At 43.3% G+C, this 12232-nt stretch overlaps 1 protein-coding gene across 1 annotated transcript in view; it reads left to right on the plus strand.

The window, feature by feature from the left end:
- LOC126986146 (serine/threonine-protein phosphatase alpha-2 isoform) overlaps positions 1–12232 on the plus strand; it is a 44948-nt gene that overhangs the window by 23787 nt on the left and 8929 nt on the right. The window contains exons 3-4 of the mRNA XM_050842040.1: positions 3062–3292; positions 10052–10266. Coding sequence (XP_050697997.1) covers positions 3062–3292; positions 10052–10266 — 446 coding nt within the window. The remainder of the gene's footprint in view (positions 1–3061; positions 3293–10051; positions 10267–12232) is intronic.

Here is a 12232-nt window from a genome sequence, read left to right on the forward strand (position 1 = left end):
TCTTTGTGGAAGGGAGAAGGAAGGAAGATAAAGAGGAGGAGGAGGAGATTACATTTTTTCCAGTATTTCTTCATTTTCGTACTTTTTCGTCTTTGTGGAAGGGAGAAGGAAGATAAAGAGGAGGAGGAGATGTCATTTTTTCCAGTATTTCCTCTTTTTCGTACCTTTTCGTGTTCGTGAAAGGGAGAAGGAGGAGGAGGGTAAAGGTGACTGTTTTTGCCAATGTTTATTTTTCTCTTTTCCGTATCTTTTCGTGTTCGTGGAAGGGAGAAGGGAGGGGGGGGGTAGTGGTGGTTGTTTTTTACCAATGTTCTTTTTTCGTACCGTACCGTCTCTGTTTCTTGGAAGGGGAAGGGGAAGTAAGAATGACAAGCGAAGGGGACGGTCAGTACAGGGAAAAGTAGCTTAGTCGGGTAAGGCTTGGCTAGGTAAGGTTAGGTTAGCTTGGTTGGGTTACGTTTGGTTAGGTTCGGTTAGGATTGGTTAGGTTAAGTTAGTCTTGCTTAGGTTAAGTTTGGTCTCGTTAGTCTTGATGTTAGGTTCTGTTAGGTAGTCTTGGTTAGGTTTGGTTTGGTTGTTAGGTTAGGTTTGGTTTCGTTTGTCTTGATGTTAGGTTCGGTTAGGTAGTCTTGGTTAGGTTTGGTAAAGTTAGGTTAGGTTTGGTTTCGTTAGTCTTGACGTTAGGTTCGGTTAGGTAGTCTTGGTTAGGTTTGGTTTGGTTAAGTTAGGTTAGATTTGGTTTCGTTAGTCTTGATGTTAGGTTCGGTTAGGTTTTGTTTGGTTAAGTTAGGTTAGGTTTGGTTTCGTTAGTCTTGATGTTAGGTTCGGTTAGGTAGTCTTGGTTAGGTTTGGTTTGGTTAAGTTAGGTTAGGTTTGGTTTCGTTAGTCTTGATGGTAGGTTCGGTTAGGTGGTTTTGGTTAAGTTAGGTTAGGTTTGGTTTCGTTAGTCCTGATGTTAGGTTCGGTTAGGTAGTCTTGGTTAGGTTTGGTTTCGTTAGTCTTGATGTTAGGTTCGGTTAGGTTTGGTTTGGTTAAGTTATGTTAGGTTTGGTTTCGTAAGTCTTGATGTTAGGTTCGGTTAGGTTTGGTTTGGTTGAGTTGGTTTCGTTAGTCTTGATGTTAGGTTCGGTTAGGTGGTTATGGTTAGGTTAAGTTAGGCTCGCTTTCACAGTCACTTCGGTTGCTTTGATCGTTACCAATGGCGCCGATCGACGCTATAGTTTTCCACGTGAAACTGGCCTATGGGGTAGTGGCGGCGGCAGAGGAAGCGAGAGGTGTTGAGAGTGTGTGGCAAGGTGCGGGGCTAGGCTAACCCCCCAGCCGCCACTCTAGTTTTACGTGGAAATACTATAGCGGCGATCGTCACCCTTGGCAACGATCAAAACAAACAAAACGACTGTGAAAGCGGCCCTTAGTCTTGCTTAGGATAGGCTTGGTGTGGTTAGTCGATGTTAGGTTCGGTTAGGTAGTTTTGGTTTGGTTAGGTTTAGTCTTGCTGAGGTTAGGTTTGGTTTGGTTAGTCGATGTTAGGTTCGGTTAGGTAGTTTTGGTTTGGTTAGGTTTAGTCTTGCTGAGGTTAGGTTTGGTTTGGTTAGTCTTGATGTTAGGTTCGGTTAGGTAGTTTTGGTTTGGTTAGGTTTGGTCTTGCATAGGATAGGTTTGGTTTGGTTAGTCTTGATGTTAGGTTCGGTTAGGTGGTCTGGGTTTGGTTAGGTTTAGTCTTGCTTAGGATGGGTTTGGTTTGGTTAGTCTTGATGTTAGGTTCGGTTAGGTGGTCTTGGTTTGGTTAGGTTTAGTCTTGCTTAGGTTAGGTTTGCATAGGTTTGGCTTGGTAATATTGTAGTGGTGGTCCATGGTGACATTTTGGGCGGTCCACAAGATGTCCACTGTATTTGCTAATAAATTGGAAAATTAATGTACATAATTATAGATTCATTAAAAATTCAGTACGACCAATTTAATCAAACTAAATAATTGGCCATTCATTTTATTATATTGTTGTTTCTAAGAAATATATTGGCAAGTCACTTTCATTTTCTAAATTTATCATCATCATTTCGTTTACCGTCTGTTTTCACTCCCCCTGAGCGGTTGGACGCTTTATGGCTCTCCTCCATTCTACTCTGGTCTTCTGCCCGATGCTCATCCAATCCCATCACTGCCAGATATTCCTGTATACACCTCCACGTTTTCTTAGGTCTACCAACTGGTCTCCTTCCTTCTACCTCTAATCTCTCCACAACTCCCAGCACTGTATCCTCCCCTGCTCTCTTTCTCCTCCATTCTACTCTGTCTTCTGCCCGATGCTCATCCAATCCCATCCCTGCCAAATATTCCTGTATACACCTCCACGTTTTCCTAGGTCTACCAACTGGTCTCCTTCCTTCTACTTCTCATCTCTCCACAAATCCCAGCAGCCGAGGTGACTAGCCATCCTGGTCATTCCTTGCAGCTGCCGGCTTCTATTAACTTCTCTACTTATATCAAGCTCTCTTATCTCTCCTCTACCTACTATATCAAGCTCTCTTCTCTCCCTCTCAGTTGACATCCGTTGCTGTTATTGTACTTTATGACTTGCTAGGGTAAGTTAGGTTCTCGCAGCTAACAAAACATCAACATCAACCCCACTTTTCTCTCTCCCTCCTCAGGCGACATCCACGGCCAACACCACGACCTTCTATAGTTGGTTAATGTTTTGCTAGGTTAAGTTACGTTCTCACATCTAACAGAACATCACCATCAACCCCTTTTCTCTCCCTCCTCAGGCGACATCCACGGCTAACACCACGACCTTCTATAGTTGGTTAATGTTTTGCTAGGTTAAGTTACGTTCTCACATCTAACAGAACATCAACATCAACCCCTTTTCTCTCTCTCTCTCTCTCTCTCTCTCTCTCTCTCTCTCTCTCTCTCTCTCTCTCACACACACACACACACACAGGTGACATCCTCGGCCAACACCACGACCTTCTATAGTTGGTTAATGTTTTGCTAGGTTAGGTTACGTTCTCACATCTAACAGAAGATCACCATCAACCCCTTTTTTTCTCTCCCTCCTCAGGCGACATCCACGGCCAGTACTACGACCTCCTCCGGCTGTTCGAGTACGGCGGCTTTCCCCCCGAGTCGAACTACCTCTTCCTGGGCGACTACGTGGACAGAGGCAAACAATCCTTGGAGACCATCTGCCTGCTGCTCGCCTACAAGATCAAGTACCCCGAGAACTTCTTCCTGCTCCGAGGCAACCACGAGTGCGCCTCCATCAACAGAATCTACGGTTTTTACGATGAGTGTGAGTACGAGAGATAGGATTCTGTTTGGGTAGTGTGTGGTTGTTTTGGTTAAGTTTTCCTCCTCTTCCTCCTTCCTCTTCCTTCTCTGTCTTCTTCATCAACAGAATCTACGGTTTTTACGATGAGTGTGAGTACAAGAGGGGATTCTGTTTGGGTTGAGTGTGTGGTTGTTTTGGTTAAGTTTTCCTCCTCTTCCTTCTTTGTCTTCTTCATCAACAGAATCTACGGTTTTTACAATGAGTGTGAGTACAGAGAGAGAGGATTCTGTTTGGGTTAGAGGGTGTGGTTGTTTGGGTTAAGTTTTCCTCCTGTTATCCTCCTCCTCCTTCCTCCTTCCTTATATGTCTTCAACAGAATCTACGGTTTTTACAGTGAGTGTGAGTACAAAGAGGATTCTGTTTGGGTTGAGTGTGTGCTTGTTTGGGTTAAGTTTCCTCCTCCTCCTCCTCCTCTTCCTGTTCCTGCTCCTCCTCCTTCCTTCTTTGTCTTCTTCATCAACAGAATCTACGGTTTTTACGATGGGTGTGAATACAAGAGAGGATTATGTTTGGGTTAGAGTGTGTGGTTGTTTGGGTTAAGTTTCCTCCTCCTCCTCTTCCTCCTTCTTCATCAACAGAATCTACGGTTTCCTTTCTCCCTTCCCTTCCTTTACCTTCCTCCCTTTCCTCCTCCCTTTCCTTTCCTCCTCCCTTTCCCTTCCTTTCTTGTTTGGTCTCCTCCTCCTTTTTCCTTCTTCCCTCTTCGTCGCCTTCATCAACAGAATCTACGGGTTTTGGAGTAGATTTAGATTGCCTTTGTTGTTTGTTGTGGAAGAAGAAAGGAAGGAAGGAAAGAAAGAAGGAGGGAGGGAAGGAAGGAAGGAGGAAAAATAGGCATGTCTGTTTACTCTCCTCTTCCTTTTTCTTCTTCCTCCTCTCCATCAACATAATCTAGAGGCTTTTACGTGAGAGAGAGAGAGAGAGAGAGAGAGAGAGAGAGAGAGAGAGAGAGAGAGAGACTTTTTGGAACCCCGAAGTCGAGGCAAGGAAAGAAGGAAAACAAACAAAACAACATCGAACTCACATTATTGGAACCGAAGTCAAGGAGAGAGAGAGAGGGGGGGGGGAGAGGCTGTTTTGTTTACTTCTCTTCCCTCCTTTCTTCCTTCCCTCCTTCCTCCCTTCTTTCCTTCCCTCCTTCCTTCCTTCCTTCCTTTCCCTTGACCTCGGTTCCAATATTATGCCAGGTGTGTGTGTGTGTGTGTGTGTGTGTGTGTGTGAAAAGTGAAGAAAAAGGAATGAATACAGTTTTTCCTCCCTAATTTCTCTCCTTTCCTCCATTTTCTCCTCTCCATTCTTCTTCCCTTCCTTTTCCTCCTTACTTTCTTCCTTCCTCTTTCGTTTCCTCCTTCCTTCCTTCCTTCCTCTTTCTTTTCCTCCTTCCTTCGTTCCCTCCATCTACAAATTATATCCAAAGCTTCAAAGTCTAGTGAGAGAGAGAGAGAGAGAGAGAGAGAGAGAGAGAGAGTCATGTTTTATTGATGTATGTAGAGTAAGATGAGAGAGGAGGAGGAGGTATCATATGCTGGAGGGAAAGAGAGAGAGAGAGAGAGAGGGGGGGGGGGCAAGAAAGTTGACAAAGACACGTATATCTGTCCTCTCCCTCCTCCTCCTCCTCTTCTTCTTCCTCCTCTTCCTCTTCCCAACTAGACCAAACTGCATCAATCCATCTTCCTGTCTCATTTATTCCTCCATGCTTCCCTTTATCCTATTGCGTCTCCTACCCTATACTAGTTATATCTACTCTCTCTCTCTCTCTCTCTCTCTCTCTCTCTCTCTCTCTCTCTCTCTCTCTCTCTCTCTCACGCACGCACATACACACATTATCCACTCAATTTTTTTTTATTCTATTCCACCTCCTCTTCCTCTTCCTCTTCTCTTCCTTCCCGTCCTCCTCCTCCTCCTCTCTTTCTTTACCTCCTCCTTTTCTTTATCTCCTCCTACCTCTTCCTCCTATTCCTATCTCTAACTTTCTATCTATCAATTTTTCTATCCATCTATCTTTTTCTATCTATTTTCGTTTTTTCTATTTGTCTATCTAATATTTTTCTGTCAGGCTTATTTACCTTCCTATTTGTCTGTGTATCTTTGTTTTATCTACCCAACTGTCTGTCTGTCTATCTCTGTCACGTGTTCATGTATGTATCTGTCTGTTATATCTACATTTCTGTCTCTACATTTGTCTGTCTGTCCATCTATTCTGTTTACCTATCCATATATTTGTTTCTCTATCCTTTCATCTACCTATCTGTCTATCTCCATTTGTCTCTGTCTCTCTCTGTCTGTCCATCTATCTATTCTGTTTACCTATCCATATATTTGTTTCTCTATCCTTTCATCTACCTATCTGTCTATCTCCATTTGTCTCTGTCTCTCTCTGTCTGTCCATCTATCTATTGTTTACCTATCCATATATATGTTTCTCTATCCTTTCATCTGTCTCTGTCTGTTTAGCCGGTGTCTCCATGTCTGTCTGTCTGTTCCATCTACCTACCTATCCATCCGTCTCTCTCTCTGTCAGTGTGCGTGGCGGTGTCTCCATGCAGGGTGAGCATCGCAGGCAGGCAGTCAGGGTGTGGCGAGGAATATGGTGAAAGTGTGACGTTAGTGACGGTGACGGCCCGTAAAAAGGAGGGGAGGGGAGGGAAAAAAGGAGGGGAGGAGGGAGAGGAAAGGGGATGGAGGGGAGGAAAGAGATAGAGGAGCGGAGGAGGGAGAGGGTGGAAAGGAGAGAGAGAGAGAGAGAGAGAGAGAGAGAGAGAGAGAAGGGGGTAGAGAAGGGGTGAATGGGAGTGGAGAAGAAATAGAAGTGGTGGAGGGGAGGAAAGGAAGAAAAGAGGAGGGGTCGTTGATAGTGGAGAGAGAGAGAGAGAGAGGGGGGGGGGGTGCAAGGGAGAGGAGACATAGAGATGGAGAGGGAGTGGAAGGGAGGAATAAGGAAGAGTTGCTGGTGTTGGTGAAGGGGAAGAAGGTAGAAAGGGAGATAATGAATAGAGAGCAGGGAGGAAAGGGAGGGATTGGCTTTGGTATTAGGTAAGGGATGAAGAGAAGGAGGAAGGGAGGGGAGAAGGTAGAAAGGGTAAAGGAAAGAGAGATAAAGGGAGAGAAGGGAAGGGAGGGATTGGCTTTGGTATTAGGCAAGGGAGGAAGAGAAGGAGGAAGGGAGGGGAGAAGGTAGAAAGGGTAAAGGAAAGAGAGATAAAGGGAGAGAAGGGAAGGGAGGGATTGGCTTTGGTATTAGGTAAGGGAGGAAGAGGAGGAGGAAGGGAGGGGAGAAGGTAGAAAGGGTAAAGGAGAGAGAGAAAGGGAGGAATTGGCTTTGATATTAGGTAAGGGAGGAAGAGGAGGAAGGGAGGGGAGAAGGTAGAAAGGGTAAAGGAGAGAGAGATAAAGGGAGAGAAGGGAAGGGAGGGATTGGCTTTGATATTAGGTAAGGGAGGAAGAGGAGGAGGAAGGGAGGGGAGAAGGTAGAAAGGGTAAAGCAGGGAGAGATAAAGGGAAATTATGGATAGGGAGAGAAAGGGAGGGATTGGCTTTGGTATTAGGTAAGGGAGGGAAGAAGGTAGAAAGGGTAAAGGAGGGAGATTATGGATAGGGAGGAAAGGGAAGGGAGGAGAGGGAGAAAGGGAGGGATTGGCTGGTATTAGGTAAGAGAGGAGTAAGAGAGAGGTTGTTTTGCGCATTGGAAGGGAGGAGATGAAGGCAAGGAAGGAGAGAGAGAGAGAGAGAAGCTTGATTAGAGGAAAAAGAGGAGAGGATGAGAATGTACTTTTGAAATGGTAGAGAGAGAGAGAGAGAGAATTTCAGGGGTATTCCAACACTTATCCTTAACAATAGACTTTTTTTTTTTTATATATATAATTAGTGTCTCAGGTGTATTGCAAAATGGCCTAAAAAGGTACAGACACACACACACACACATGTACATATACTTCAAAAAGGTCAATTCATTACGTACACACTTCATGAATTAGGAAACGAGTGTGTGTGTGTGTGTGTGTGTGTGTGTGTGTGTGTGTGTGTTTCTCATGACATTCAACAACCATTATTTCCTTTTTTTTTCTCCTCCTTAACCTTTTATCCTTCACCTTTTTATATTTGTTTTGTATTGACTTTTTTTTTTGTGTGTGTGTGTGTGTGAGGTAATAATGTGTGTCTATCTAGAGGGATTAAGGGAGTGAGTGAGTGAGTGGCTTGTTGCTGGGCTCAGGGGGGACTTTGGTGTTGTACTAATGACGAGGAGGAAGAGGAAGAGAAGGAGGAGGAATAGAAAACATGATAATGGCCGTGGTTGACATGGAGGAGAGGCGATAATGTGTTTGTAAAATGAGGGATTAAGGGAGGGAGGGAGTGAGTGGCTTGTTGCTGGGCTCAGGGGGGACTTTGGTGTTGTAATAATGACAAGGAGGAGGAGAAGAAGAAGTATATTAAGGGGCGCGCCTATGGGTCTCCTCCTGCGCATATGGTACGTCCAATAGCTTTGAAATTGTAGTATGTTGTTTGTTGATGTAAAGAAATTATATTCTGCGAATTTCATCAAAATCGGGTGAAGTTTAGGAGAGAAACAAAGCGTGTTTTTCATTATTTTGTTTCACAGGCTTTATTTTTCAGTTAATCGCTTTGAAAAAAATACCATAGAAACTTTGTTTACCTATCTACATTTTGTTGGAAGTGAATTTTTGATTTTTTGTTTTGTCTTCGAAGAAAAAAAAATACAATTTTTTGTCACTTATTATTTTCTCCACTCTGTGTCCCGTTTTCTTTTGACATTTTTGAAAATCCATTTCCAACAAAAAATCGCCCTTTAGTTGTAGTTTAAAATGATACCTAACAAAAGTCATTCAGACGTTTTACCGATTTTGTGAAATTATTTGAAAGTTAAAAAGATACTTTTCGAGATATCGGCTCCTAAAGATTTTTTTTACATTTCTCCCTGTCTTGCCATTTGTATTTATCTGATTGGTATGAAATTCTCACATATGACTGTATATACCTTGTTGACTTACCTCAGAATGATAAGGCATCTGGTCCCCCTTTCTTAGAAAGTATTACTCACTCGCAGGTGAGGGTGTCAGAAGGTGCCACCTTCCTCATTTTGGCCAGGTAGCGCGAGTGCTGCGGGAGTGCCTTGCTTCTACACTACTCTCTTGCTTGTTTTCTGAGGTTTGGCCGCTCCATAAGCCCTCTTGATGTTGGTGACTTTTTCTGGTTGCCTTGCGCTTGTACATCATTTGTCGGGACGTTTTTTTGGCTGGAGAGGAGAAAATCGACATCCTTTTCCGTCTGTCTCTCGCTTGGCACTGGCGCGGTGGCACCTCTCTTCCTCCCCTGCCTCTCCGCGCGAAGAAGAGAGGATGACAGATGACAAAATTTACGAAGAAATAAAATATTCTAATGCAATTTTTATGTATATACGAATGATACCGCATATGTTGACAAGAGCGTTTTATGACGCGCATGTCCGACTATTACTCTAAAGCCCCCCCAAGGGGGAGGGGTTTTAATTTTACGAAAACAAACCTCACCACATGGTAATTTAGGGTTTCCCGGCCACGCTGAGCGAAAAACATGTACTCGTCCGATTTTAAATATATTCGTCAAAAAATACCCCATAGGCGTGCTTGGGTAATAGAATAGAGAAGGTGATGGTGAATGGTGTTGAATGTAAGTGAAGAAAAAATATTAAGGAGGAAGAGAAGAAGTATATTGATGGGGGAATAGAATAGAGAAGGTGGTGGTGGTGTTGAATGTCAGTGAAGAAAAAATATTAAGGAGGAAGAGAAGTATATTGACAGGGGAATAGAATAGAGAAGGTGATGGTCAATGGTGTTGAATGTAAATGAAGAAAAAATATTAATCTTCAAACCCCTTCCTGATTTCATTGTTACTTCTCTATGGTAAAGAAGGCAAGTCATGAACCACAAAAAAAAATTATACAAAAAAGCCTATAGCCTAACACACCCTCAATCTTCCCTTTCTCCCGAGGCAAGCCAAGGCACATCGGACAACTTGCAACCCTTAATTAATCTTGTTGTTCATAACTTAGCACAACGTCCATTTATCCAGTAGTGACTCGAACACGCCCTCAAGTCTTCCCTTTCTCCCGAGGCAAGCAAAGGCACATCATACAATTTGCAACTCTTATTTAATCTTGTTCATAACTCTGCACATCGTCCGTTTATCCAGCAGTAACTCGTCTTTCCCTTGCCTCAACACACCCTCAAGTTTTCCCTTTCCCCCGAGGCAAGCAAAGGCACATCATACAATTTGCAACTCTTATTTAATCCTTGTTCATAACTCAGCATACCGTCCAATTATCCAACAGTAACCCGTCTTTCCCTAACCTCAACACACCCTCAAGTCTTCCCTTTCTCCCGAGGCAAGAAATCCTCTATCCACCATCCATTTCTTCAGCCATATCTACCCTTTCCATACCTTAACATTACCTCAAATTCTTCTCTCTCCCCAGGCATGCAAAGGTACAACATCAAGCTATGGAAGACATTTACAACCTTAGCCCATTCACCTGTATTTCCTTTCCCTCAACCATTTGCTTCCTCTATCCACCATCCATTTATTTGGCCATATCTCACCTCTCCAACCTTCCCCATTGCTTAACACACCAAGTTCTTCCTCTCACCCCATTATATTATAGTTTATTTAGTTTATGTTCGGCACCAAGAACAGAACGTCCCATTAATCATCATCCTCTCTCCCCAGGCAAGCGAAGGTACAACATCAAGCTATGGAAGACCTTCACAGACTGCTTCAACTGCTTACCCGTGGCCGCCATCGTGGACGAGAAGATCTTCTGCTGCCACGGTGGGCTGAGTCCAGACCTACAGAGCATGGAGCAGATCAGACGTATTATGAGGCCCACCGACGTGCCAGACCAGGGGCTGCTGTGCGATCTGCTGTGGTCAGACCCAGATAAGGTGAGCGGCGGATGCAGGGGATATGTGTGGGAGAATGTGGATGTGTGGTTAACCTGGTAGCAGCGAGGATTATGTTTCTTAATGGTCCCTCCAAGCGAGAAAAATGAGAAAAAATCACCCCTCTCCCAAACCATTTCATAATATATATCAAAGCATTTGTGATCAGATTATGTATCATCTATTTTGGGGGGGTTATATCATGGCACAAATTTGGCCCGTCGCTGCTACACGGTATAGCCACAAATTTGGCCCGTCGCTGCTACATGGTATAGCCACAAATTTGGCCCGTCGCTGCTACACGGTATAGCCACAAATTTGGCCCGTCGCTGCTACCAGGTTAATAGCATCTTCCATTTAGTGTAATCCATTTCTGGGTCGTGATTTGTAGAGTCCCGACAACCTAAGATTTGGACGCCATTATTGGACCTGTTTTCACCGCGCTTTTCAAATGCTGGCACACGCTGTCACGGCGAAAACAGGGCCAATAATGGCGTCCAAATCTTAGGTTGTCGGGACTCTATCTATCAAGGAACTCTACAGATCACGACCCACAAACGGGTTACGCTAAATGGAAGACGCTTTAAATATTCCTGATAAACAAAGTCCCATTATTACACAAGAAACCAATCAACAAGGCACCCTAGTAACCTGTTATCAGACCTAGGAATCAGAAAGAAGGGGGACTTGATACCATACTTGATAAGGGTGTTCAATCCTCCAATACTCACGACCTTTCACCATTCTGTCACACCCCATGACTAAGGAACACTAACCTAGCTGACCTTTTCTTTGCTTTTCATTGTTTATTTTGGCATAGAGTTTCTTCCTTTACTGTAGAAATAAATATAAAAAAAACACAACATGATTTAATAGGACATTCAATCCTCCAATACTTACGACCTTTCACCATTCTGTCACACCCCATGACTAAGGAACACTAACATGGCTGACCTTTTCTTTGCTTTTCATTGTTTATTTTGGGCTTGAGTTTCTTCCTTTACTGTAGAAATAAATATAAAAAAAACACAACATAATTTAATAGGACATTCAATCCTCCAATACTTACGACCTTTCACCATTCTGTCACACCCCATGACTAAGGAACACTAACATAGCTGACCTTTTCTTCGCTTTTCATTGTTTTGGGCTTAAATTTCTTCCTTTACTCTAGAAACAAATATAAAAAAACACAACATAATTTAATAGAGGGACTGAGACAGAGAGAGAGATATAGACAGACAGAGAGAGAGAGAGAGAATAATCACCACACTTGCAGACAAAATATATATAATTTAACGGGACTTTGAATGACGTTGATACCACACATGATAACAGCATTCAATCCTCCTCTACAGATAATCCAACACCCTTTTTTCACACCCCAGGCCTAAGAACTTGCACAGAGTAACACGGTTCAATAGGAAGTATCAACAGCTGACGACAGATTAGAGTGACCATCCTCTGTGTGTGTGTGGAAGGAGTACAGTAAAAGCGATGCATAATAGGGATAGGAAGAAGGTATTAGAGTCGTACGAGGCAGACAGATGAGAAAGAGTGACAGGTAGACAGAGATGGAAGTAGATTTTTTGTTTTTTTTTTTTTTTTTTCCCCAAGGTAACGACTTTAAATAGAGACAAATGGACAGAAAGTAGATATGAAAGGTAATATGCTCACAATGTTTTTATCTCAAGCTAACTTTAAATAATAGGTTTTGAACATTGATATTGGGCATTGAACAGAGACAGATGGACAGAGAGAGATAGACAGACAGGCAGACAGAGAGCAAGAGACCAAAAGATAGAGAGAAAGAGAGAGACAGACAGACAGACACGCTTGCAGACAAAGGATGTATAATTTACGAGAGAGAGAGAGAGAGAGAGATGCAGACACTTGCTCATGTTTCACTCCAGACATAGACTTGTAATAATATCTGTCATGTGTGTGTGTGTGTGTGTATGTATATGTG

Source organism: Eriocheir sinensis, chromosome 61 (genome assembly GCF_024679095.1).
Source record: "Eriocheir sinensis breed Jianghai 21 chromosome 61, ASM2467909v1, whole genome shotgun sequence".
Lineage (NCBI taxonomy): Eukaryota > Metazoa > Arthropoda > Malacostraca > Decapoda > Varunidae > Eriocheir > Eriocheir sinensis.